This window comes from Rhipicephalus sanguineus, chromosome 5 (assembly GCF_013339695.2).
Source record: "Rhipicephalus sanguineus isolate Rsan-2018 chromosome 5, BIME_Rsan_1.4, whole genome shotgun sequence".
NCBI classification, from domain to species: domain Eukaryota; kingdom Metazoa; phylum Arthropoda; class Arachnida; order Ixodida; family Ixodidae; genus Rhipicephalus; species Rhipicephalus sanguineus.
Window position 1 is genome coordinate 16,986,143 of NC_051180.1, and position 26,994 is coordinate 17,013,136.

At 43.6% G+C, this 26,994-nt stretch overlaps 1 protein-coding gene and 1 non-coding gene across 5 annotated transcripts in view; one reads left to right on the top strand and one right to left on the bottom strand.

The window, feature by feature from the left end:
- Nucleotides 1–1,732: 1,732 nt before the first annotated feature.
- The window catches only part of LOC119393292 (protein capicua homolog), a 79,667-nt gene continuing 54,405 nt past the window's right edge, over nucleotides 1,733–26,994 (top strand). For 2 of the 4 annotated variants that reach the window (XM_037660227.2, XM_049416195.1), the window contains exons 1-8: nucleotides 2,001–2,240; nucleotides 4,673–6,906; nucleotides 19,257–19,406; nucleotides 20,100–20,236; nucleotides 23,004–23,189; nucleotides 24,299–24,470; nucleotides 25,067–25,116; nucleotides 26,862–26,994. In XM_037660227.2, the coding sequence (XP_037516155.1) occupies nucleotides 4,905–6,906; nucleotides 19,257–19,406; nucleotides 20,100–20,236; nucleotides 23,004–23,189; nucleotides 24,299–24,470; nucleotides 25,067–25,116; nucleotides 26,862–26,994 (2,830 nt within the window). In that variant the 5' untranslated portion in view covers nucleotides 2,001–2,240; nucleotides 4,673–4,904. Of the gene's footprint in view, nucleotides 1,849–1,910; nucleotides 2,241–4,672; nucleotides 6,907–19,256; nucleotides 19,407–20,099; nucleotides 20,237–23,003; nucleotides 23,190–24,298; nucleotides 24,471–25,066; nucleotides 25,117–26,861 lie in introns of those variants that run through there. The other 2 variants (XM_037660228.2, XM_049416194.1) reach the window with 2 other exon arrangements.
- Trnat-ugu (transfer RNA threonine (anticodon UGU)) lies at nucleotides 14,143–14,215 on the bottom strand. The gene has a single exon. It is a non-coding gene; the product is annotated as a tRNA-Thr (tRNA).

Here is a 26,994-nt window from a genome sequence, read left to right on the forward strand (position 1 = left end):
AGTGTATTGATGATGCTCCTGGTGTTGGTTAGAGATGCCGTACACCTCAGTGAATGAAAAGTCGCACATGGAACAGTCTTGGGTGCACACAGTGTTCATACAATATTTTGAGTACGAAGTGACTGCCTTGTTCAAAACCTTCGCTATACAATGCACAAAAAGTGCAGTTCACGCTTTCTCTTTAGCGTCAAAGCTGCCAATTTTTGGAGCAAAATTTTCTGCAGAAATATTGTTTACACTTGACTATCCTGCACGTCAATATATGATTGTACATAAATGTCAACATGCTGCCGCTGAAATGTTAGCATCAGGTCATTTTTATCTGGTATTTGGTCATGGGAAATCTTTTAAGAAATTCAGCAATGCTTGCTTCAGAGTCCACATGGTTTGCAGTGATAAACAATGCAGAAGATAAAAAGACACAAAAAAGGCATTTATCGAAGTGCTGCATGGATTTATTTACATGTGAAATGCTACATTGCTATAGTAAGCACCATTTCTTTGTTGTGTCACAGGTTGTGATGCAGTAATCTTCAATTTCTTCTCTTAACTTTATATTAGTTTCAACACACTCTGATGGGCCATATACATCTCTTTTATTTAATTGCTCGTATACAGAGAGTACGAATATTTCAATAATGGTGTGTATATTTCCATATTACTCCAGCACAAATTCCTTTATCATTATATTGTTCTGTGTTCCCTACACATCAGTGAAATTCGTTTCTGCATTTCTTTTCCCTTTCACGTTTCTTCTGTTTCGTCACATGGCAACTGCACCCAGTTAAAGAGAATAATCACTTGATATTTGAAGTTATATGTTACATTAGTAGATAAACACTACTGTTTTACTTTGGGCAGCATCTCAAGTAACATTGACTTCAGACGGTGTCAATGAAGATGTACTAAAGTTGTTACTCAGCCTGTACAGCTTTGTAGTATGCTCATCTCGTATGAAATTCAACTATTTTCAGCATGCAGCAAACAGCAACTGCAATAATGAGCTGTCCTAATAAGAACACAAGCTTACCTTACGTTACATAATTCTTAGCAGTTTTGGTAGCTAACTCTAGTGAAAACAACGTTTAATGGAAAATTTAGGTGTGACTGTGTAGCTGGGGTTTCAGTGAGGTGACGAATGTTTTCGAGAGCAAAAAAGCGAGGTTTTCAAAAAGAAAAAAAAAATGGAAACTGACCGTTTTACTGTAGGCAGCTACTGTGCTGCGAGACCGCCTCATCGGCTCCAAAGTGCAGCTAATACAAGGGAAATCAAACAGCACAGTTTTGCGAACAAATGTTGAACGATAGCCATCTCGGTTATTTCAGACGGTCTAGGCGCGCGCCGATCCTTCCGGCAAATACGTCCTCGAGTTTCCACCGCTTCTAAAGAAACAAGACTGGGGTGAAATGAAATCCCCTGCTCAGGTGAAACAATGCTGTCTTGCAGCGATCGTCGTCTGTCGGCTAGAGCTTTCAACCAAACAACACACATCTACCAAGATTGTTGCTGTGCGGGCACCGAGGTTTAAATTTAGCCTTTACATATGGACGAGCAGGCACATCGCTGACTGTCGGCGTTTGCAACACGCGGATGCGAGAAGCGAGCGTCGTCTACGTCACCACGGCCGTAGCGTCGTAGTAAACGAAACACTAAAGAGAAAAGGGCAATTGCTTTTACCCTTGGAAGGAAGTTCATGATATCATCAACGCAGACCACTCCGCAGCCAAATATCGCCCATATGGCATTACCTCTCTCCCATTGGCCGTAGTAGATGACGTCAGTGTTTCCTGTGTGCACAAGCTGTAAACGCACAGGCCCTGGGCTAGACGGACCTGCGAGCTACCAAGGTGAGTCGAATACGTGCTTTTAGTCGCTTGCCTGGGAGTCCAATGCACTTGCAACGTAATGCGAGCGGCGGCAACAATTTGTTGCACTTGCTTTAACGTTCGTAGCATTCGCGAGCACTGCACCTATTAAGGTTATTTTTCGGCCACCGAGAATAAACAATGTGAAAGACCCGTGGGTGCACGGCTCGCCAATCGGATGACAGAAATTCTTTCTATGGGTGGCACGTGACCTGTGTGAACCAATGGTGAGCCAGCACAGTACTAGGTAACCACTCATTCACCATTTTTACAGGGCTTGGTTATGCTGTGCACAATTGAAGTATTTTTGTTTCGTCCTGTTTTACTAGCACAGTGACATGCTTGGATACTAGCCTTCATTACTGTCCGCGAAGGTAAGCCTAGGCAATTTTTGCCAGCTCAAACGATTGTCATCCGGTGGTGGCCTGTGTGTCATTGTGCGTGGTTGCTACTTGTGATGACATTTGTGCTGTGTTTACGGCATTATATCTAATGGTAATTGCATTCGAATTATGCTGTTCACTGCTTGCGCAGCGGTTACTAGTTTAGTGATCTTGAATGTGCACTGGCAGTATTTGCATCCGCATCACGGCAAGCGTGCAATTGCGACTTGTTCTAGCGTGCCCCCTCTGCTCTCGCAGACTGCATGCAGCTCGGGAGAAACCCATATCGTAACGCGACAACTTTCGTGCCGTTCTGGCCACTTTCTTTGGTTGCATTCGTATGACATTATCGTGAGCTTCGTTAAGTGCTAATAAACAATGCTCTAATGTCACAGTACAGCGTGCAAGGCTGTTTTGTCAGCTCAGCTGGCAGTTCCTATCGCTGCTCGAGCCCTTGTTTTATTTGTTTGTTGCCTGCGTGCGGATATGGGCCCGTTGTATAACACCTTGTAGCGTAGACACAATGCCGCTTCTAGGAACGTCGCATCTGCTGTTTTTTCGCCGTGAATATTCAATCGGTGGACTAAGCAGTGATTTTCGCGCCCTCGTGCGCGTGGAAATAGGTGTACGCTGCAAATGAGTGCACGAGTAGTTTTTTTTTACTCGCGCACGCGCAACGATATCGTTAACCTGTAGAGCTGGTTCCCACTTTACACGAAACTCTCTTGAAGCTTTTACTCCTCTGATTTTTGTTTCCGTGAAAAAAAAGAAAACTTTTGCACGCGTTGGATTTCAGGAGAGCCTACAAGCGTAATTATGCGCCTGATAATGTACTCGGAGCTGGTGCGTCGGCCTTTTGGCGGTTGTAATCGTCATATTCCTGTTGCGTGATGTGTGCGCTTTATGGTGGACAGCAGTCGCTGACGTTTTACAGAATTGCTCATATTGCGGCTTGCATTGCAGCCGCAATACGAGTTTACTAGTGGAGTTTCGCTTACAGATTGCACGGTAGCAACTCGAAGGGTGCTTTTGATTATGCAATAATATTGTCTGTTAAATAAAATTCGTGAATGCGTGCATGTGATACGTCTTAGCAGGTGTGAAAAGCCTTAACAATAAGCTTGTTTTTGCAACGGTGAGCGGCAAAATAATGTAGATATAAATGTGGCGGTGTCTGGGCACTTGCGAATTCAAGCGAGCGCACCGCAAATTATAATGCGGTAATGTAGAACTTTCTTAGGTGGTTGTGCAATCGTTGTGGCAGTGTAGCTGTTGCTGTGATGTGCACCGTGGTTTCGGGACGTTAAACCCGAACAATTACGATGTCATGCACTTGCGCATTCAAGTGTGCGCACTTTAAATGTTCTTAAACGCACAGGTTGGTTGTAAGGATTATGGTTGTGGAGGTCTCGTTAAGAGCACACAGCCATGTCTTTATCACGAGACACGAATGGCTGTTTTTTTATTTCTCCTGCAGCAGGTGTGCTATCTTTTAATGTCGAGTTTACCAGTTGTGCATAAAAGGTGACTGTAGTATTGTATGTTCAAATGAGGGACTGTGAGCACACTTTGCACATGTGCCTGGCATTTACAACTTTTGCATGTGCGCACACACAGCAGTTATTTATGATAGCATTGCAACAGACGTTTCAAGACGATGCAAGTCGTCGTGTTGGTAGGGTTTGTTGGCACCTTGAAATAGTTATTGTAATGTGCCAGTTCCATGTTTACTCCTTAGCCATGAAGTAATGCTGGTCTTTGACAACAGTAATCATTATAAGCAGTATTTTCATGAGTGATGAAAATTTTTTTTTATTTGATATTCATAAATTTCCACTATTTTTGGCGTTAGGAAATTCTTGTGCCTTACTTTGCTGTTTCTCACACACGAAGCGCTAGAAGTGCAAACAAGCACACTATCATATATATCGACAGTGTTGAAGTATGCTTCCTTACATGACAAGGTCTCACAGGAAGCCTGAAGCTTTAAGTCACGAGCAGTGGTAGAACATTTCAGTATGCTGCTGGAGTCAGTGTTTTGACAAGAGGACCTGTCTTTGCCATGAAAGCAACTGCTTATGTTAACGCTTTTATAGAAATGCTGCTAAGAAAGGCAGTTGCTGCTCTGATAAAGAGAAGCCCGTTTGTTGAAATGAACGCATCATATGTTCTACCACTGCTCATCAAGTAGGCGTCCTTGTAACTTTAGACATGCAATGCTTTACAAATTAATGTGGCTCTCTCTCTGCCTTCTCTTTTTGAAGTTATTTTACATTGCACCACATCGTCTTAATTAGCTTTGCAGCAATTTGCCCAACATAACAGGTAACCTGTATAAACTAATTTCCCAGTTTTCTCTCTCTGCTATTGCTTATGCTGAAATGTGTTGTTTTTTTCTTAGTACTTACCATATTTTCATGCAGGTGAAAGCGGCCATGCCTCAAGAACTTCATGGCATCATCAGGAACTAAGCAGCCACCATGAAAGACCACCGGCTTGAGTGCAAGGTTTGCAGCCCTGGATCCCTTAAGGCTACTCAACTGTGTTCCTTCAAGTCTTTCAGGAGAAAGGTCATACTCCACATGGGAAAGCTTCCAGAGATGAGTGCAAATTGTATGGGCTCATTGTAATCAAGCGTCTAAAATCCCCGCAACCATGGAGAGAGACCTGAGTACTTACCAGGGCTCGCTTGACTTGAAGCGAAAGGCCGAAGAGAAGCTGCTTATGGAAGGTCCCACTGTGGTGCAAAATATTGACCCTTCATACTACCGCAAGAAGTCGGCAGAGTCTGGCTTTGATGAGGAAGAATCGAGGTTAGATGAAGAGTTGAAGAAGGCAGCCAGCAAACTGCCCAAGAAAAGGAAGTTTGACTTTGACTTCGGTGATGTGGACGCTGTGTTTGGTGGCAGAAACAGCAGCAGCACAGCAGAACCCGTGCCTGGTGTAGATCTTCGTGATTGGAAAGGCCACCGAGTTTTAGTGCGGCTCAATGACTTGTATGTGCCAGCTGTGATTAAGGATGTTGCTAGTGACCGTGATGTGGTTGTTCAACTGGACAGCAACCAGCATTCATTGTTTCGTGTTTGCGATGTGTTTGACACAGCACGACTTGATGTGATCGGTGACCACAGTCCCTCACCAGGTCAGGTGACCATGGGTATGCAGTTGTGTGTACGTGTGGAAGACAATGTGTATGCAGAAGGGGTTGTGGCAGAAGTCCGGTCACGCCCCCCTGTTCAGTACTATGTGCGCTTCATCAAGAGGCCCAGTGGTGTGTCGTGTGACGGCGTGTGGGTGGCGCGTGCGGGCTTACGACTTAGGCAACCTCCGTGGTGGGAGGACATGGAACTTGCCTCGTCTGTGTCGTCGTCTCCCATGTTTCAGCGAGAGCCAGTGCCTCTTCTCACATCACATCTGGTTGAGCCCAACATGCCATCTCTTCCACCGCAGCAGCCCATAATTCAGCCACACAGTGTGTCAGTCATCACAGATGGCATTCACAGGGCCATGCCAGTAAATCTGGCAGGTAACCTCGAGATGGACAGAGCACTTGACTCAGTGGGTACACCAAGGGCTCGTAAACTGACTGTGGGAAGCTCTCCCACTGCTGTTGGTGACGAGGACTCTTCGGATGATGACCTCAAGACGGGGCGTATCGAGTTCGATCCCAATCCCAGCCCTTCACGTCTTGGCTTCTGTCCGGACAACCTTACACCTCGTTCACGGCTGGCCACATCGTCTTCTACAGAGATGCGTGTGCTAACTCCACGTTCCCCTGCTGCACAGCAGAAATACAAGAAAGGAGACATTGTATCTACCCCCAATGGCATAAGGAAGAAATTCAATGGCAAGCAATGGAGACGTCTCTGCTCCAAGGAAGGATGCACAAAGGAGTCTCAGCGGCGTGGCTATTGCTCACGCCACCTCTCTTTGAAGGGCAAGTCTGGCACAGCCATGCGCAAAGGCAGTGCGCCAGCAGCAACTTCATCGAGTCAGCAGCCGTCTTTCCCCACTGGTGCAATGCGCACAGGCACAGGGAGGGAGTGGGAGGAATCGTCACGTGAAAGCATCAGCGGCAGTCCCGGCGACAGGGCAAGCAGGGTCCAAGGCCGTTTCGACCTGGACGAGACCGAGGCCGCAAACATGCTGGTTTCGCTTGGAAATTCGCGGTCGGCCACACCATCTTCCTCGGCAAGTCCGCCAGGCAGACCCGAGCTCTTTGCACCTATCCGTCATGCCGCTTGGCCCCCCGATTCCCATTCTCCCGAGGGTGTCTTCCGGCCAACCACAGTGGTGGTGCACAGGCCGAGGGTGGTGAAGACCTCGGAGCCTGTCTCTGTGATTCAGCACTCCCTGCCTCCTGAGAAGCTGATTGGTGAGCCTCAGACCACTGCAGCCCAGATGGTATTGCTCCAGCAAGCACTGCAGCAGGGCCGGAACTCGCTCAGTGAAGCACTGCCCACATACAGTGCCATACAGGTGGCACCGCCCAAGGACATGCATGCTGGCATCAATGGGCAGGTTGCAGTTGTCTTACAGACACCGCAACAGCAGCAGCAGCATCCAAGTCCAGCCCACCTCCTGCCTGTCATGCCTGTGGTAACCTCCAATGGAGAAGCACAAAAAGATGAACGTGCCTTGGATTCATCCGGAAGCAGTGAGTCTCAAATATTTTAAGACAATTATTTTGCAGCACTGTATGGTGTCATTAATAACCTTTACTGTTCCCTCCATTGTGAACTTTGAGCTATGTAAAGCAACAGCTAATTTTTTTCATGGTTAAACATCTAGCTGCTGCCAACAATGATAATGTCATCAACTGCCAAGGGCTGTCCTGCAAGTTGATGTTGTTTTGGCACGCTTGCACTTGTGGTCAAAGATGTTATTATTATTCGTAGTAGTGCCAAACTTTGCAAAGCCAGCCATGGCATTGAATGCTTGATTTCAACATCTCCTCCTCTCAAGAATTTTTAAGGACAAAGGTCAGGTAAAATGTTCTATGCTTACAGTTGAGAACCAGAATAGTGCAATGCCTATCTATTCAAGGTGTTTTGGTTCTCATTGTAACAACCATCCAATTGAATGTGAAAAGCATCTCCTCGTAATGGTTGTTACTAAAAATCAAACCTAAGCAGTAACTTTCAAGCACCAGTGATTACTGGAAGTTGTCAATTCTTCCACTTGTAGCCTGTTTGGAAGGAATTAGCATTGTTTAAAGACCATGTATGGTTAGAGGAAAAATTGGAGTCATCTTTGCTGCTGAGAAAATGCAGTCTTGTGCTCTGTTCTGGCTTCTCAATATGTGTAGCAATGAAAAATAAGGTGACGTATTCATGCACCACCATCATTCAGGCTCATCTTGTAAGACTGCGATATCTAGCCTAAAGGAATACTGACAGAAAACATTTACATCTTTTTTCTGTTTCACTAAGAAGCTGATGACCCACTCATCAAAGCTGGAAACCTTTTTTGCTCGAGCGTATGATGGTTAATTCTTTGGAGACATCTCTACGACACCCGGTTGCAGTTCAGGTTTCAGGAAGTGCCGGAAAAGGCAGGGCCTTTTTTTTTCTTTGTAAGTGTAACTGGCCACGTCACTACACAAAACAGTGCCATGTGTGGCAATGTGTGTGTGAGCGCCACATTGACAACCATGCAGAGAACACATGCAAGAAGTATGGCGGCCAAGACAGATTCGTGAATCAGGTAGTTGTTAATGTTTAATCTTAAAACCAAGGTGATGTCGATTGCAAGGTGCTCCATTTTGCACTCAGTTGCATGGCATACAATTTGAACTTAATTTTAAAAATGTTCTAAGCTATATTTGCTATTGATATGTTGTAGGTAATGTATGTGGGTCCACACAGATCTCTCACAGGTTATGTCCCCTTAAAAATTTTGTGTCAATTCCTTCAAAGGGGCCTTCAAACATGTTTGAACCACCCATTTTTTATTTGTTGTTTGCACAGACGGATCGCTGGGGATAATTTTAGCATACCGTAAGTTCCTGAGCAAGCGCCCCCTTCCCCTTTTTGGGAGATTTGAAATATGCGCCGATGATTGAGGAAGCGCCCCATTCCTTCCCTCCCGCTATTTTTCTTTTTTTTTCAACCTGTTCTCTGCTACAGAATCCTGCAGCAGCAGTTCTAGGAACCCAAGTTCTGGGAGTCTTTAGATATGTGCACGATTTCTTAGTACTTTACCATGTGGTGCATTCAGAGTTGTCACAGATTGTCTGTAGATTTGAAGAACGCCTTCACCCCTTGTCACAACGCACGAAATTTCACACGAGTATTCCCTCAGGTTCAGTAGAAACTGTAAATGCATGTGTATTCAATAAAGCATTTCATTAAAAGCACAGGTGCACATTCTTAGAGGCTGTTCTGCCACCATCTTGAATTTTGGTCCGCGACTTAGCAAGGACCAAGTATTGTCCAATTATCTTTCACTGCAGGGGCGGAGGGTCTTGCTCAGGATTTTACGGCAGGTCAGAGCAGCAATATCAAAAGATTTCATATTTTAATCATGCGATGAAGTCGCTACATTGCTGCCGACTGCATCAGCTCGTAGTGGCGCTCATCAAAACTACTGCAAGCGGAAATGACTGTAAAGAGCGCAGGCCTATGATTGCATAAATGTAATGTTAGAAGTGATCACAGCATTGCATTGAAAAAGAGATTATTATTGGGTTTTGTTTTTCTTTCGCATGTTCTATTGAATGCCAAATAGATGCTGTCACAACAATAAGATCACTACAACTAAAAAACACAGTAGAGATGCTTGCTGCTATTTCGCCTCTGGCTTTTTGCTTGCGTGGGTCGTACATCCATACGAAAGGCTTCTTTCACTTCCCTTCTCTTCTTGCTTGCGTGCGAAGTTTGAGTTTAGTATAGGCATTTCTTTTTTATTTTGACTTTTCATGGCTGAGTAACTTCGGACTCCTTGCCACTATTGCTGCATTAATCTGTCAATCCTTCAGTCTACGCAACGCACCAATAAAAAATGGGGACTTGAATAGTGTTAGAGGATTGACGAGAGCAAACAGCGCTAAACACAGGACGGAAAAGAACGACACACATCAGCGCTTGTGTCTGTTGTTCTTCTCCGTCCCGTGTTTAGCGCTGTTTGCTCTCGTCTTAATCATGTACCAACCAGCCCAGTTAAGCACACTCCTGCAGTGTTAGAGGACTTTTTTGTAACATGATGTTGGGAGTGTATGCTGTTGCATTCTGTAAAGTTTCCTGTGTGGAACATTTTCATGTGACATGGGCCCCATATCAGGACAGCTACGCACATGTTACAGTGGGTGTGCTTTATTAATATTCCTTTTAAGCACATTTGTACTTGTTAACTGAAAATCTAACTGGCCAGGTGCAGTCCGGATTGCTTTATATGAATGCGCTGACTCGTAAAAGACATTATTTTCAGAAGGGTTGACAACACTTATTTGGGGAAAGGAAAAGTGCGGTAAATATCATTATGCTAAGAAGTTAGCAGATTCCTTGACAGATGCATTGAATGTGAGCACAAGGCCCTTCATTCAGCCTTTATGCGCTATGCTCTTAACCTGGCTTCTTTGTGTCTTCGGAGGCCTAAAATGATATCATTTATCAAGCTGATTCATTTTGCACACTACACCTACCGACAGCAGAGCATGTGGGGGAAGAAGTTGGGTAGTTTACTCGGCCATTCAAGTCCATGCACATTGTTGCAGCAATTCATCTGGAAGCGTTGAAAAAATTCTATAAACAAAATTTTTATTGCCAAGCCTGCACATTGCTTGCACAAGAGCAATATTTTGAATCCCTTATTTGTGCTTATTCTGCGAAGGAATTCTACTTTTGTGTGGCCTCTATGTTACAAAGACTGTTCTACAACCTTTGTGGAAGATTACACAGGTTGAAGTTTTGCCAGCTACATTTCTTTCAATCGTTGGAGCTGTGTGGAATTGCAAGAGCATTACTATTCAGTCATGGCCATTCTTTCTGACATCTACACAGTTATGAATCCATTGCATCCTGCACCGAAGCATTAGTGCCAGGCATGTGCATGCATTATTGTTGTCACATTGTGCGTCTGCAAGGCTATTGCTAAGATGGTATGATCTTAATACCTGTGGTGCCTCAACCTTTTCTGCACTATGGTGCACATTTTTTTTTTTCCCAAAGCATCTTGTAATTATGCCCCTGGTGACACGGTCACTTTGCATAATGTTGTGTACCAGGTGATGGATGCTGTGTTTCAACAAAACCTTAAATCTGTACTAGTTTCTGTTAACTTGTGAGCACTAGGTAGTAACAAGAGATGTGGCTTTCTAGCATGTCAATTTCACTGCACAAACTGTGGTAGACCAAAAGCTCCCAGCACTGCCTGTTCATACTTTTTCTATTTGGACCATTTAGTAAGGCCAGTTGTAAAACAAGTACATTTAACTAGTCCAGCTGGCTTCTCTGATGCTTACCAGATCGTGCTGGCGGCAATGTGTAAGGGCATCATCTTTAGGGGTTTCTAGCAAGCCACTGATTGGCAGTGCACTTTCCAGCCGGTGTCTTTTGCTCTGCACGACTGTTTTCATTTATGTTTTTGTTGCAGGTTTTTTTCTGAACACTCCACACACAAGAAGTGTTACAGCAGCAAAATGAACATTTGCTGTTTGATGGTACATCTGCCATCTTTGGCACAATGCACGGAGATGTTTTCTTTTTTTTTTCCCTAAAGGTCTTATGACATGAAGTGGTCTTAAAAACTAGCATGTTGTGAGACGTTCTTTTTTGCTCTTTAATGAGAAATGTCACGGGCTTCCAGCAGGCACCTTTGCAAATGTGGCAGTTGATGCACACGTGTCGACATGTTTTGCTTCATCACCAATCGACACATCACTTCTTTTCACTGCATCGCTCATTGCTGCCTTTCTTGTATAGTACGGAGGTGACGCATTTGCAGTGTATCTAACATTTGCAGTTTGCCCATGCTTACTTGAGCTTGAAAGCATGTGTTCCGTGCACTGCGATGGCTGATTTTCTTTCCTCTTTTTTTTTTTCTCCAAAGCAGAGAATGCAAGCTGCTTTTGAGTTGCAGCCATTGCGTACACTGTTTCTTTGTGTGCACGGCTCGAGAAAGCCCTTTTGTTATAGCTGCCGTAAGTACGAGCAGTGACGCATGTTGGATCTGGTGTATTAGTTCCATTAATTCCATTTATTTGTCTAGTCTTTGAAAGTGCGCCGCCGTAGCTATGGCTGTCAAAGGGCAATCCATTTTCCAGAACACAATGAAAAGTGCGCTTGCGTCGTAGTCTCCGCTGCACTTGGGTTTTGGAGGCATCTTCTCTGCCTAGATTGCAGAGGAGGCCACTGCCTTTACAGACATAAATATCTAACTGCGTAGAGGGCTGTATTCATGCTTTCTAAGTGCGTTGCTTTAATGATTAGCTATGCTAGACTGCGTAGTGTGTGTAGAATTATTTTTAATGCATATCTGCCAACATGGTTTTATCAAAACATTTCTTTCTTCTTGTCCACCTTTCTCCTTTGTTTTTTATGTCGTGTGATGGTAACATGTTCAAGAAACAGGTGTCAGCGAAGTCTTAAAAAAGAAACAGGAAGTGGCTTTAACTTGTTTTTTTGTGTGGTTGTGTTCGTGTTGTGCACTTGTCTTAAAAGGAAAGCATGACTAAAGCACCCTTTGTGTTGCATTAAGGCATAATCTGCAGTTTTTTAGGCAATATTTTTGCAGCTGTGGCATGCTGAAAAGTTGAATTTCTAGGTACAGGTCTGTTTAATACTTTCTGAACTTGCTCTCAAGGCTGCCATGTATCGCGTCTCTTCCGAGTTCAGATTCTGTGAATGTAGTGCACCATTTGAGCGCTCTGTAGCCCTTGCAAATCAAGGAGAAGAAATGCAGCAATGAATGAGCCATGTTGCCTGCTCCAGAAGGTTGGGCTAAGCCTTTCTGACAAATTCGTGTGTCGTAGTGAGAATGGTTGTTTCTTTTTGTTATTGCAACAACCTCTCGCGTGGTAGTGCAACAGTGACAGTAAATCATGGGTGTAACACGTTTTTGTTCAATATTGCACATCTAAAGAACGTCATTAAAGCTATAGTGATTTATATTTAATGCATTAGGAGCTCACATGATTGATTACTCCTTACAGTAGGACTAATCAAACTTCTAAGTTGCTTCCTTATGACAAAGTGAATTGTAGCCAACCTGGAAGACTCCATCTGCAAACTGCTAATCAATAGCACTGTACTATGTCGTGTTATCAGATTGCCTGCATATCGGCTGCACTTCCAAAGTAGCAAATACAGGAAAATGTTGAACTGGGCTCCTACAAGATGTCAATTTTTCAGATAGTGCAGTTAAATCTGTAATGAAAGTGCTGCATTTCCTGAACTAATGCAAGTAGTACAGGCATACTGAAATATGTAATAATTATGTCTATAAATGCCTATATTTCTCTTCTTTTTGCCTGCATATATCCCCACTTTTTTAACCGACTCTTGAAAGCTCTCTTGGGGGCTCAGCAAATCTTACAACTCCGGTTTTTGTAGTTTGTAAGCATCAGATTGTGGATTGCAGACAAGGTATGAACAGGCAACCGTTTCCGCCATAAAAATCTGCTTGTCTACTTTAACTCAAAGCTTGAGAAACTCTCAACAGGGTGCAGTGTCTTGAATGTGTCATGCTCACTTCGTAATGCCTTTGAAGTACACCTCCAAAGCTGTGTTAAGTTCTGAAAGAGTCCTAGACTACTTACTTTGATTTATGCCAGGGCCCATTTTTAAAAAGGTCGGTCTGCTAAGTGATTGGAATTTTGCGAGCCTAGCGTTGTGTGTGAATTATAGCCGCAACACGGCAAACAATCTGTCTTTATGGCACATGCGTAAGAACTTCATGGTTGTCCTTTCCAAAGAATAAATTAGGATTTGTGAAGTAAGTGCATACAGTGAAGCTGACAGATAATTTCTGACAGAACATTCTTCTAATTAACTTACAAAAATACCATTGATTCAGAAGTTGAAGTGAAAGAATAGTTGAAAAAGCAGTTCATGCTGAGTTGAAAGGTACTATACATCCAAAGCATGGGTCAACGTTCTCCTTATAAACGGTCCAGAGAACGCTGAAATTAAAAGCAGGCCTGAAGCATTTGTGAGTTCCTACAAATGCCTGTGTTCTGTGAAACATCATCATTAACGTAAATGCCATGATATATTTGCCCTGGTTGAATGTGTTTCATGGTAGCATGAACAAGGTTCATTGGACGTGTGCAGACAAATGCAATTATTTGTCGAAGCAGTCTTCCGAGGATTGTATACGTGTAAAAGCTTTTCTTTATATGATCTTTGGTGTGTTTTGATGAGGCACCGAGAACAGTTATTCAACCTTTGGGTGTGCTATCACCCCCTGTGAAGTTGTTTGCGTGTCATGGCGCACGCACGTCTCACAGATTAGCCACAGTTAGTTTTAACAGCCGCCAGAAGAGAGGTGGCACTGTTATCGCGTGGTGTAAGGTGGCGCGGTGGTGCCGCCCTGTCGGCGAGGGTAGACCGGCGTACAGAAAACAGCAGCGGGTCTCTTTGGGGTTTGGCGGCGTGTGCAGGCGGACGTCTCCCGCAGTGGGTCCATGGGGACGATACTGCGGCTCGTTTCCTGTGGACCCCTCGTGGTGAGTCGAACGTCGGTGACGCCACATTCGCGGTACTTTGCACATGCCTTATGTTGCTTGTGTTTGTTATGAAGGAAAGAAGTGTTAATTTTAAGGGCTTGTTTTTCTTTGTTATACAGAATATTAATGAGCACTAACAGACAATAATGCCAAGGAAAGTATAGGGGATGTTATTAGCAGTAAATGTAAGGTAAATGTGAAGAAAGAAAAGTGGACGAAAAGATAACTTGCCGCGGGCAGGGACCGAACCTGCGACCTTCGAATAACACGTCCGATGCTCTACCAACTGAGCTACCGTGGCGGCCATCCCCCCGTCCACTTTATAGTGTATATATGTACATTTAAAAGTGGGAGCGTCAGTCAGTGCCACCAGCAGCCATGATGGCAAGTGTGGAACACTCTTTTTTCTGCCTGTTGGCGTCATGTAGCACGTGACGTTATGTTTGTTATGTTTTTATGTTATGTTATGTTTTTATGTGTTTGGTATGTTTTCTGTGTATTGTTTTGGCATTGTATAAGGTTACTTAGTGTGTTACTAGTTATGTTTTAGATTTGGCTGGCGAGCTCGTCGTTATGTAAAAGCAGGTTAATAAATGTGTGCACGTGTTGGTTTGCTCGACAGCGTCTACTTGTCCATGTGCTCCGAGAGCGGCTCATATTCAAACCCCCCACAAACCATATGCAATCTTTCTGAAGCTTTAAAAACATTGCGTACTAATTGTTACTATCTGAAATATGCTGAATGTCATCAGCACACTGGTAATTTTTACCAATGTAACAGTGTTTGCTAGATTGTAAACATGCCACTTGAAATATCAGTTATCTCAGTTTACTTACCCAACCAGACAGACTTCTGTCTAATGTTTACCTTCAACCTGATTCTAGTTTTCCTTTTCTTAAAAATTTACTGCACTCATATCCCAATATTATGATTCTGTGGTTTATGCTTGTATGGGCACATAATTACCATTATATATTAAAGGGGTACTGACACCTTTTTTCGAAGGCAAGTTTACTCTTCCATGCAAAATCTCCTGTATGCAGAGACGGCTCAGAGCAAGTGTGAAGCTCAGCAAATGCTGATAAGATATTTCAATATGATATTAAAGTCAATTTTCCCATGGCGCACCCACTGACATCGACACTAGCTTGACAACAGGCTACAGTACAAATTCTGGTGACTTCAAGCAGCTGTCTGGCTAGTTGTGATGACGTTAGGTGCCAAAACTTCCAAGATCGCCGCTTGTGCGTCATCAAAACTTCAAAAATGGCCGCTTGTGCGTCGCCAACAGAGCCACGGTGCGCAGCGGCCGTAGACACGTCGCCATATATTGTGCGAGCACATGACGAGAAGCTCATCCCGGGTTGTGACGTCAGTGTACAGTAGGAACCGAAACTAGCTTTTAAAAACATACTGTAATTACTTTTTCAGGGCGCACTCGCACTTAGCACTACCTTTTCTTGGCCCTTGAGGGCTTGACTTTTCATTTGAAGCAAAAAAAAAAAACTGAAAATATTCGTGTCAGTACCCCTTTAATACGCTGACCGCGCTGTTTATATAATGTATGCCCCCTCCCCCTCCCTCAGTTACGCTCTCAATTGACTGTGGCTGTATTGTAAAGAAATGTCTTAATAAACGAATAAATATAAAAACATTAGGAGGGCACTCAGATTAAATGGGAAAGTCGCATCGTAACACAATAAAATACTATGTGTATTGTCGAAAAGTAAGGATGAACATGATCATTTGAAGCATATAGTATTGAGGAATTCAGGGATGGTAAAGGTGGCTCCACAGTTTAGTCATGTTTTTGTTTTTTGTTTTTACTTTTGTAGATCTGGGTTTCTCGAGCTTGCGTGAGAAAATTGGTTAGGGCACTGCCATTATGCATATTGCAGCCTGTCCTGAACATTGCTGCTGTATAGGTGACAAATTTTATATTTGCTTCATTATCTCTGATAATTCGTTACATTTTTGCTTGTTACACCAAGTTTGATGTTATGATCCCCATTGTTTAAAGGCACCTTAAAGGCAAATGAATTTTTGTCATAGTGAAAGGTGAATGCTCTAGGACCTCTAAAACATCAATATTATGCACGGAAGCACTTTAGTAATCAATAAATTAACACTTTCGTGACCGCTGAAAAATCGGTTGTTTTTGGCTAGTCCTGGAAATATTTTTTTCCTGCCACAGAATATAATTGATACTAACATGTAGGGTATCAAATGATAGAGGAAGAATTGGTCTTTCCAACATTATTAATTCCAAACAACGGATTTATTTAGAATTCAATAAAAAAATTATCAAACAAAGAAAAATGCATCAAAAAGAAAGAAAGATTCATAAAAACATCAATGCTACTCCACAATGGTAAACATTTAAAAAAATCGAAATATACGTTTTGAACGCAAAGCACTCGTACAATAGTAGTGGAAATATAAGCTCTGCAAGTGCAAAGATTCTTTACATAAATCCAAGAATATAGGCACAAGTGCCCATCATACCACCGCGCGACGCAGGTTCTCGACGCGGTGAAACAAAGGCTGGCTGCGCATGTTCTGGGGAAAAAAAAAATTTTTTTCTGTTCAACTTCCCTAGCATATTTTGCAGTTCTGGTATTTTTCAATTTTCCTGTGTATTTGTTGAAATGAATAGTGTAGCCTGCTCCAAATCTGCAAAAATCCATAATTGTACCCTCATTTGACCTCTTTCTCGCTCATATACTGCCGAATACCATACCGACCTTCACATTTCACCATTTTCTCATCCACTGAAAGGTTCCGACGGGGTTAAAAGATAGCGTAGAAAAATCGTTCGTGTTGCAATAGAGGTGACACATGGTGAAGATTTTCGTGGGATGCGACGGTCGTCTTCTTCAGATCAGAGACACTCAAGAAGCCTTGAACCTTTTCCGTGGCATCACTGACGGTGGACGAAGGCCTCGAAATGTGTGTCGTCGACACCAACACCAATGCAAGCGCGGGACTTGAACGATTACCATGTACACATGGAGTGAGACGAACTTGCTCATCTTCTCCTTGCTCATCTTTTCTTCAGTAACCTCCCTGCATGGATTCGTCCCTCTCACTGTATGTTGGCTTTTCGAAAGTATGCATCCACGCATACTTATCTGTGTGGTTGCATATCTCTCTGTTGACTTCTGCGGTAAAAAACAACACGAAGACGCCGCCGCGCAGCACACCGGAGCGTCGGGTCAAAGTGCGCTGCACGCCGTCTTCGCGAAAAGAACTGCGCTCTTTCTGCAGCCGGCGCCAAATGCTTCCGCCCGAACGAAGTTAACACCTTGCAGATAAGAGCTGTTATTTTTAGAACACACCGGATACGTTTACATCGACGCACGGCAGCGATAAAACGACCCGAGGAGAAGACGAAACTTACCGGCGGATAGCTGCTGATGTTCCAGGGAGGTTTGACGCACTTTCGCCGTCCGTACTGAAGCTTGGCGAATCGAAGTCGTCTTCTGTGTCTGTGGTGCTACCATCATCCAGAGATTCCCGCTCATATTAATCGGAATCCGTCGAAATTCGCCGTTTCTGTGGAGCACTCGCAAGCGGCGTCGACGCGAAGTCCGAAACAACGAGCGCTCACCTACCCGACTGCGAACGAGCTTTAAAAATCTTCCCGCGGTGGAAAAAACAAACTCGCAAACAAAAGTGATAAAAAACATGTTATTTTATGCTTTGTATTGCGTTAGCTGTCCAGAACCGCTCAGAGAGTGCCAAAACTTGATCTTGAAGTCATCGATAACATACTATAGATGGAAATAGGCGCGGTCACGAAAGTGTTAAAGTAAGTATACATAACTTGCAAGTGCGTCACACCACGAAACTCTGGGATACAACCTCGGCATGCGCCGTCATCACGGAGCACATGGCAGCAGACAACGCCTAGTCAAGCTGTGCGCCTCTTGCATTTCCCGTCCACACCATACGTCGCAAGGGCGATTTGTGCTATATTTGACTGCAGCACAAGTAAGTGTAAATCAGATTAAAAAAAAAAAAGGACCAGACACAGGGACGTACTGTTTGCGAAAGGTGAGAAACCCGTGTGACCGCACGAAAGAGCTGTCCGACAAGCAGAGCACATGACTTATGTGCGCATAAACAGGAAGGACCATTGAACAACGTTAGTGTGTGTGGGCATCACTTCATAACAGGCAAGTTATGTTTCCAAATCTCGTGCGAAGTTGTTTCACCCATTACGTGTGACACCATGGACTCGGACACCGCAGACATGGAGGAACCGAGTTCTCCAGTCAACACTGCTTCGCTGCATGCTGCATAATGTCCTGAACGATTCTCCTTCGGCATAAGCACAAGCCAAATGATAAAAACACGTGCACTATGCCGAACGATCCGCCGTACGAATGTAAACACGGTGTGGCCATTCAGACGTATATGTTCCGTTGGCTCGGTGATGGCGGATGGAAGACTGGAACTGACATCACTTGCAAGTTATGTTTAGGAACTTGTGCATTCCAATTTGGTTTCCGGAAAAAAGAACTTGATGTTACCCTTGAGTGTGGTGCAAGTCCGTTTCTGCCGTGCTGTGCTCCGCTGTGCTGCAGCGCTGACTGTCAAGCAGTACAGGGCTGGCATGGGGAATGCTACGTCACATGTCCGTTCTTGTAGGTGGGCAGTTTGAATTGCACAAATATGCAGACCACTAAAACGCGATTCCCTTTCAAGCTAAGCTTTTCCTTGGCACAAAACAAACCCTGTGAGGTTTATGGAATGCTATTGCAGCAATCCACGTAGACTTACTATTTGCCTTTGTGTCCCTTTCAGAAGATGTCAAAATGCTTGAGCAGAATGAGCAGAAAAAGACCATCTGCTGAAGAGCAGCGCTTAAAAGAGATAAATAAAGAAAGGCTCTGTTCCAGTCCTCAGCAGAAGGTCACTAGAAATACCGGGACTTTATGCGAGGCACTTTAAATGTGCATTATGAACTAGTTTGGAGCCCGTGCTTGGGAGGCGTATTGTAATTTTGATAGGATATGAGCTTCTTGTGGATGCTGCAATCTCAGTTCTACCAGAGACACAGATAAATTTTTTCATTTATGCAATGCTTATGGGCAGTGTCCATTGTGAATGATGCGTTAACTACTAGTGTTATTACTAGTGACAGCTATCACCATTACCAAATGTAAGCAATTATTTTACTACAAAACTTGTAGGCGGTGTGTAAATTCTTAAATTATAGTGACTAGTAGTTGCAATTATTATGCACACTGGTTACTAATTTTCTTGGTGCCGACTATCTCATCTAACTCGGCACAATACTTTTGTTTCATGGGTGTGTGTGTCATTGTGTCTGCAGGCTGGAACGATGGCAAGCCCATTCCAGTCTTTCCGTGGCACTCGCTGGTTCCATTTCTAAACACCACCCACCCATCGCCACCCAGCAGTGCACCGCCCACAGTGACTACTGCTCCTGTGCCACCGGATGGCACTCAGCAGTCCAGCAGTGGTAAGGTTCTCTTATGTTCCCTTCATCTGGTTGTTCTGAAACATGGACTTGTAGACTGATGCAGGAAGCGGAACTTGTAGGCAATTCTGACCATAAGGTGACATAAACTGTCACTTTTTCTCAAGTCATTCTGGACATGGTTTATTGCTATATCTCTGCAATAAGTTTCACCTTGCTTAATTCGTTCAGTTCACGAACACATGCTGCTGCCACATTGCAGTACTGAATTTTTTGTGGGACACAGTCAGTTCAGTAGTAATTATGAAGACATGCTGTGGACCCCACCTTATGCTGATCCACCATTCAGCTGGAGCTAGGACTCGTATTTACAATATGCTAAAAGATGAGGATGAAATGCAATGAGCTGGGGTTTAGATCTATGTTGAAGAGCCCCAGTCCGTCAACATGAATGTGTGTGTCCCCCACTAATGAACACGTCATAATCGGATCATGTTTTCGTATGTGATACCCCAGGATGCTATTTTCTTACCTAATGTTGCAGTTGCCACAGCATCAATAGTTGGACTCAGATGAGTGTTAACCGAAGTATTGAATAGGAGATTATCATATCGTTTCCATTGTAATGCCTCAACAGTTATTATATTATTATTGAGTACAAGATGTGGACGCTAACCGGTGCGAGCTCTTGTTTGCTCACAATTGCTATATTGAAATGCATCATCCCATCCACAGTAAACGACCAGGAGGAAGGCGACGACGATGTGTTTGACAGCACAGATTCACCCACAGCGATTGTTGTGCCATCTGCTAAGCGGAGAACACAGTCGCTGGGTGCACTCCCTAAAGATGACCCCAAAAGCCCACGCAAGGTAGTATGACTATGTGACTTTTTGCCGCAGTAAAATCTTGCTTGCCCTGTCGCACGTCAATAACAAGCACAAAATGTAGCAAATGCTGCTGAAAAGGCTAAAGTATTTTGGAAAACCATTTGAGTCTATGCACCAAACTTTAGACCAAACTTTAGTTAAATGCTGCCTTGCAGGGTTATGTGACAAAACCTTGTTTGGCTGCAAGACTTGGTAAGTGTGGACCTGAATACACTGCCTGTTGTGATCAGGCATTTGTTGATTGTGATATTCACAATACCAACCATCAGCAACTGTTTTTCATCTTGTGATTACATTCTTGTCTATCAGTAATGCATCATTCTCATAGTTTAATGGCTTGCAGCCATTAAACTATGAGCTAATCAACTCAGCTTAAATGTCAAGAAAACAAAGTATTTGGTTTTTTTTCCACTCAACAAGCCAGTTGAGTTTGGATCTCGTTTGTTAGTTGCAACCACTCGAAATAATTTCCGAGTACAAGTTCTTGAGAGTACTTTTTCATGAGAATTTGTGATGGACGCATCTGTTTACTATATTAAATGGAAAATAGCACTACAACTTATCGGTATGTTGAATAAATATCGTATATTGTTACCTTCAAAGCTTAAAGGGACCGACAACCAACTTTCGTGGTACCCGTTTTCTTGCGTGCAATGGGAAGCTTACCGGTCAGAGCTTCTAATCACGGAGTGGTAACGCAGAGAACGCCGTAAAACATTTGTAATCAGAGTTTTTCGATCTGCAGCGATTATGCAGTCTTAATATCACATGCTGCAAACAGTGAGAGGTGAGCGCGATAGCCATTATACGCCAGCAGTGGTGACAAGTTATGCCCTAAGTATGAAAAGGCAATGTTACGTTTGCAAATCCTGCGGTGCCGCGACTACTGCTTTCTAGCCTATTAATTTATTTGACAATAGTTATAGCGTTTTTCTGGGGCTTCTTATAGAAGTACTTTGGCCGTACACAGGTCGCTTTATCACATTTTAGTCAAGCCAAGCCAAGCTAAGCCTTCGAAAACGAAACAAGTGGTAGGATACACCAGCAGTGCTGTTCATGAAGTGGTAGCAATCCTCCACAGAACAGTAAGTCGATGGCATTTTGCGAGCAGCAGCGCAAACTCGCGTGCTACTCTTCAAAAGTCCGATACGACGAGAGCAGACGAGAGTCGAGCTACGCGGGAAACGCCGCCGGACGCCGCGCGCATGCGCCGCAGCCTCTGTTTCACTGGAAGCCACGAAAGCAGCGCCGCATCTCACGCTTTACTTCTTTTGCCTTAGAAACAAACGGGAATTGACAATAACATACATATTCAAATTTTCAGCCCTCGTTCTGGTGCGTGTAAAAGCATTAGACTACGTACAACAAAGTGCTTAAGACTGCATACGTCTGGTTCATGGCGCTCGCGCTAGGCGGCGCGACATACCGGTTTTTGTTACTTTTAAACGCGATTTAAAAATATAAATCCTACTCGGATCGCGAAAAGTATTCTGGAATCTGTCACTATAATTCACGGCCTTTTCATTTCCACCAGGATCTAATCACCCGTTCTGGCCAGTTGTCGGTCCCTTTAAGCATCAGTTGTACTTTTTACCGTTCACTCCACACTCCACTATTGCCTGCTTGTTTGGGGTGTGACTTCTAATACCAATATGGAAACCCTATTAAGAATGCATAAAAAGTGTATATTCATGTTATTCATAATGTCTAGTTGTGTGAACACACTTCTGAGCACTTTCAGCAGGATCATATTTTGCACATCAGGATTTTGTATAAACAAAAATATGTGAAAAAGCATTTTTAGAATTTAAAAGTAATAGCGAGAACTTTTTAGACGTACTTTTCGACCGATTGCACGTTAAGATCTAGGAACCTTGTTGAAACTAAAACACGAACCAACTAGGGAAACCAATTATTACAATTGCAAATTCCTAATGTCCTCAATGATGAACATGCGCTATTTGATATTATGGAACATTCTCTAACTCTGTCAACATTCAGAAAAAAAGATCAAAACAGTACTATCTTGGAGAATAATTTGTTTTGTTCGAGTGCTACATAATTTTATTAATTTTCTTTTCATTTATTTATTTGTTGCTATGCTATCAAAAATATCTGGCACCAATTATTCCAGAACTGCGTATCTATATATTTTCATTTATTACGTTTGTACTTATTCTGATTATTACTCTTTGTTATGCTGTATTGAACTAGTACATGTATAATTGTGCCATTTATGTACATGCACATATATATGTATATATGCCTGTGTGTTTCTTTTGTTTTGTGCAGTTGTCCGCTGTTGTCTGTTGTACTCGTGGTGACAGGAGCCTAGTCAGGCGTGTATAGACACGCCTTTTGCTGCGGCACCATGACGATTCATGTCTCATGTATTGTCCAAACTGCAACTAAACTTCAAACTACCCTGTGGAGTCTCCTGTACGTAAATGTACACATGTTAAGATTTTCTCCTACAATTTAACCAGTCAGTGGCCACTCATTTGCTCTTGTTTGTTGCTTTATGTTTGTATGTCAGTTTCATATAACTTATAACTATGCTCTGCACCATGTTTGAGTCGTTTTCAGGTTGTTCAGGCACCATAGTTCAAGCAAAAACACTGGATCCCCAGGGGTTTGGGTGAACTTTATTCAGCTGTAACATTGTTTGCCCTGCTGGCAGTTGCCTGAAAGGCACATCAATGCAGATCCAGATGCATTCCTTTCCCTTACCGAATCGCATCTAATGCAGGTCAAGGAGAAGGAACACATCAGACGGCCAATGAATGCATTCATGATCTTCAGCAAGCGGCATAGGGCACTGGTGCACAAGCGCCACCCTAACCAAGACAACCGCACCGTCAGCAAGATATTGGGCGAGTGGTGGTATGCACTCAACCCATCAGAGAAGCAGCAGTACCATGACCTTGCCTTCAAGGTGAGTGATGTGATCGTGTGGATGTGATGAGCCTGTGGAGACATAATGGCTAATTGTAACAAGCATAGAAACTGTTTGTTAGATGACATTGGGCTTGCGAAAGGGAGAGGTACAAGTTGAACCTATAGCAGTTGTGTTGATCGAGCAGCTTTCGGATTGAGTGAAACATCCGATAGAATGTACAGTTCTGGATAAACTGGCATTTCTTGTGATTGTGCAGCTGGAGAGTATTGCATGCTTTGATCGCACCCAATAGCAAGTGGCTCATTGTAAGGCAGCACTCATGATAGACACAACCAAGCATTGGTGATAGAATATTAGCACAATATTATCAGCCTGACACCATGAGTGTATTTCGCACAGAAGTAGAAGTGTGAGAACTCTTGCAGCATGCAGGTGCCAGGCACTATGCACTAACACATTTGACTTGGATGAGTTCGCTTATACAGCTCACAAGCCCTGTGATGTGGCTTCGTGTTTCTTCTTGTCTTTGTCTGATTTGCACTGCACTTTTAACCAAGCACTATCCATATTTTGCTCCTTGCACACTTGTTTTTGTACTGCAGCTTCAAGGAAAAAACTGGTTTCTTAGTGGAGGGCAGTCTTCTGTATAAGGACTGTAGCTTTATCTGTCGAGCCGTAAAACTACCCTTGCGCTGCCTCTAGGAGCCAGTCACCAAGCTGTCCCCCTTTGTAGGACGGACTGAGCCCAGTGCTGCATTGCGTATATGGTGCAATAAGGAAAGGCACATTCAGCATTGCGTAACGTCATCCTCCTCTTTCTGTGTAATGTCTTACTTGCGCGCTAAAGATGCAGTTGACTTACGCTCTCTTTCTCCTTATTGACAGTGTGTACTATTACAATTGGGCTTGCCCAGCACCTTTTAACTTTCTTAACAGAAAAATTAATGGTTGCTGAATTTTCATGCAAATTATGCTGCAGCGTCTGTATTTAGCATCACCGACTTTTGGCTCTCTAGTGGCACAGGAGCAAGGGATGTCCCCTTACCAAACTGCAAGCTCTGTCCTTGCGCTGTTTGCAGCATGTGGCTTGGCATTACTACTAGCGTGACCACACTTTTGATCATGTCTCTTTTCCATGTGCCCAGGTGAAAGAGGCGCACTTCAAGGCCCACCCCGACTGGAAATGGTGCAGCCGGGATCGCAAGAAGTCCAGCTCTGGATCGCAGTGCAAGGATGCCACACGCAAGTGCCTCAGCACCTCAGATGATCTGGGCGCCCACTTGGCTTCTGGAGACAGCAGCGACCGCCAAGAGACTGGTAGGCTGGGGATAGGAGGGCTTATCACCATGTGCAGGGGATAAGCAATGCTTGGCGGCGAAGCAACTGGCACACTTGCAGTCATATTGTCACATTCACCTTGCACCCCATACCACCTGCCACGGTAGCCCACTGGCATTGAAGTACTGAGCTCAGGGTTGCAGGTTTAATCCCAAGAGTTGCGGCCACGTTTTGCTGGGGGCCAAATTAGAGTGTGCTCTTGTGCTATCCAGACTAATTTTGACCATCTGGAGTTCCTTGGCATGCACCTATCTAGTTGAATCTGCTTAGTTGTTTATAAATAAAGATATCCCATACTGCCCTCTAAATAGATCAAAGATTTAACCTAGCTAGATTTGAGATATTTTCCTCTGGTAATAGGTCAAAATACAAACAATATAAACCTAAGTTTTTTAATGTCAGAGTCGAATAGTGTTGTATCTATTTTCTCTTCAGTGCCTTCGACTAACAGAAAAGACTTTTAACAGAATGCTTTATCGCTCTCACTTAATTGAACATTCCTCTTTCAGCATCCCTTTATTGCAAATGTAATTGCGCTTATTTCTTATTAACTAAAACTGCATTTACTTTTACAGATAACGTCAAGGAAGAGACCACTGGCTCTAAAAATGGAGAAAGTGGTGATGTAAGTTTTTAAATTCCTTTCTTGCAGTTGTTGGTGATGGTTTCTTTAAGTGATTTAAGTGTGCATCACTTACACATTAAAGTGTCTTGAAATATTTATAATGTACCTACTTGACATGTCTTAGCATTGATGAACAATTGAGGGGAGCATATCTACTGGTATATGTAGTGGTGGAAGTGCTGCGCCATTTGCACCACGCTGTGCCAATCCGCTTCTTCTACGCCATCCTGCTCCAAAACTCATTATTGTGCCAAAACTGCTCCCAAGCAGTCTTTAGTGCCTTTGGTGCAGTTGCTGCTCGAGCGATGCAGTTCCCCCACCCCTTAGCTCCCCCGGCTCCCTTCATGCTCCTTTGGCCGTCGAAAGACAGGCGGGGCGGTTCCTCTGCTTGAGGAGCAATCGACGGCAGGCGGGCCACGTTATTGCATGCACCCTTCGTGCAACGGAGATGGCCGGCTCGTTTGATCTCTGCTTCAGCCGCGTTCACCCCAGCGCTTGCACGGTTTTACTTGCGCGTAGAACATACGATACGCAGGGCAATGTTATCGATTGGGACTTTATACGGAAAATGACTGCGATGGCAAACACCGCCGAGAGCATACAGTTTCATATGCATGGGGCCTATGGGAAGTTTCGCAACTCGTATGATTGAAGAACTCTGAAAACCACTGGAATTTTTTCTTTACTAGAAATAAAATATATCCATTAACAATGATGTCTGACCCTAGAAATCTGCTCCAAAATTAACTTGCATTGCTCCAAAGCACGCCATTAGATGCTCCAAAGCTCCTCCAAAGCTCCTACTTTACCACTCCAAAGCTGCTCCAAAACAAAACGTAATTTCTTTGCCACAAACAATGACATGTTTCAAAGGGTGGTGTATTGTGCTGCGGCCATTTCATTGCAGTAACAATGCGAACTGCTGGGCTAGGACTTGATGCCTTAATAATAATGCTCAGTTTTGTGAAGATTGCTCAGATAAGGACCAAACTTCTCTGTCGAATAGAGCATTGGCATAGCCAGAGAAAATTTTACATTATGTATGTATATATACATGCATACATACAAAACAGATGCATGCACATACGTTAGGGGGTACCGCCTAAGCTTGCATAATGATTGGACTTTTTTTTTATTTATGCAAATGTAGGGGCGCAATAATTACATTGGGTGAATTTTTCGCAAAAAAAATATTTTATGTTGGTACTGCATGAATTGCCCTCGACCCTTTTATTTATCTCTCGTTCTATAACTGACCCCACACTTTTATTCAGTCTTATTCCTCACTGCCGTCACTGTAAGATTCGTTGTCGGGGCCAGCAGTATCATCGCTGTGGGTATCATCGCAGTCCCACAGAAAGTCTAAAAACAAAAACTGTGAATCATGGCCTGGTGCATTTTAGCCATGCCCGATCAGCACTAAGTGGATTTTAAGTGCCTGCAGTGCCATAACTTCTTATCTAGTGCCACTACAAGCGATGAGAACATTGACTTCCACGCCTTTTAAAGTCTGTTCATTATGTAGGCAGAAATCTAATTTATTGCACATTACACGAACCACGCTGCTCCCAAGGATGTAGAGCCAAATTGCCAGAAACATCTCTTGCTGTCTTTTTTTTTTTTGCATTCCCATAACTTCCCACTTAAAATATTGCAGCGCTATTTTTTGATGAGGACAGGATGTAGAAGTGCATGACAGGACAGGCACTAATAAACCTGCTTTACATGTCGTGAAACCTTTCCAGAGTCTTGCCGTTGCACTTCCCTGGACTGAAAATACTTCGGAGTCTTCCGTAGGCAATGTTGGCCCTGGAAACAATGACAAAGACGGAGATGCATCCAGTGATGACGAACGTATGATAATCTGCGAAGACGAAG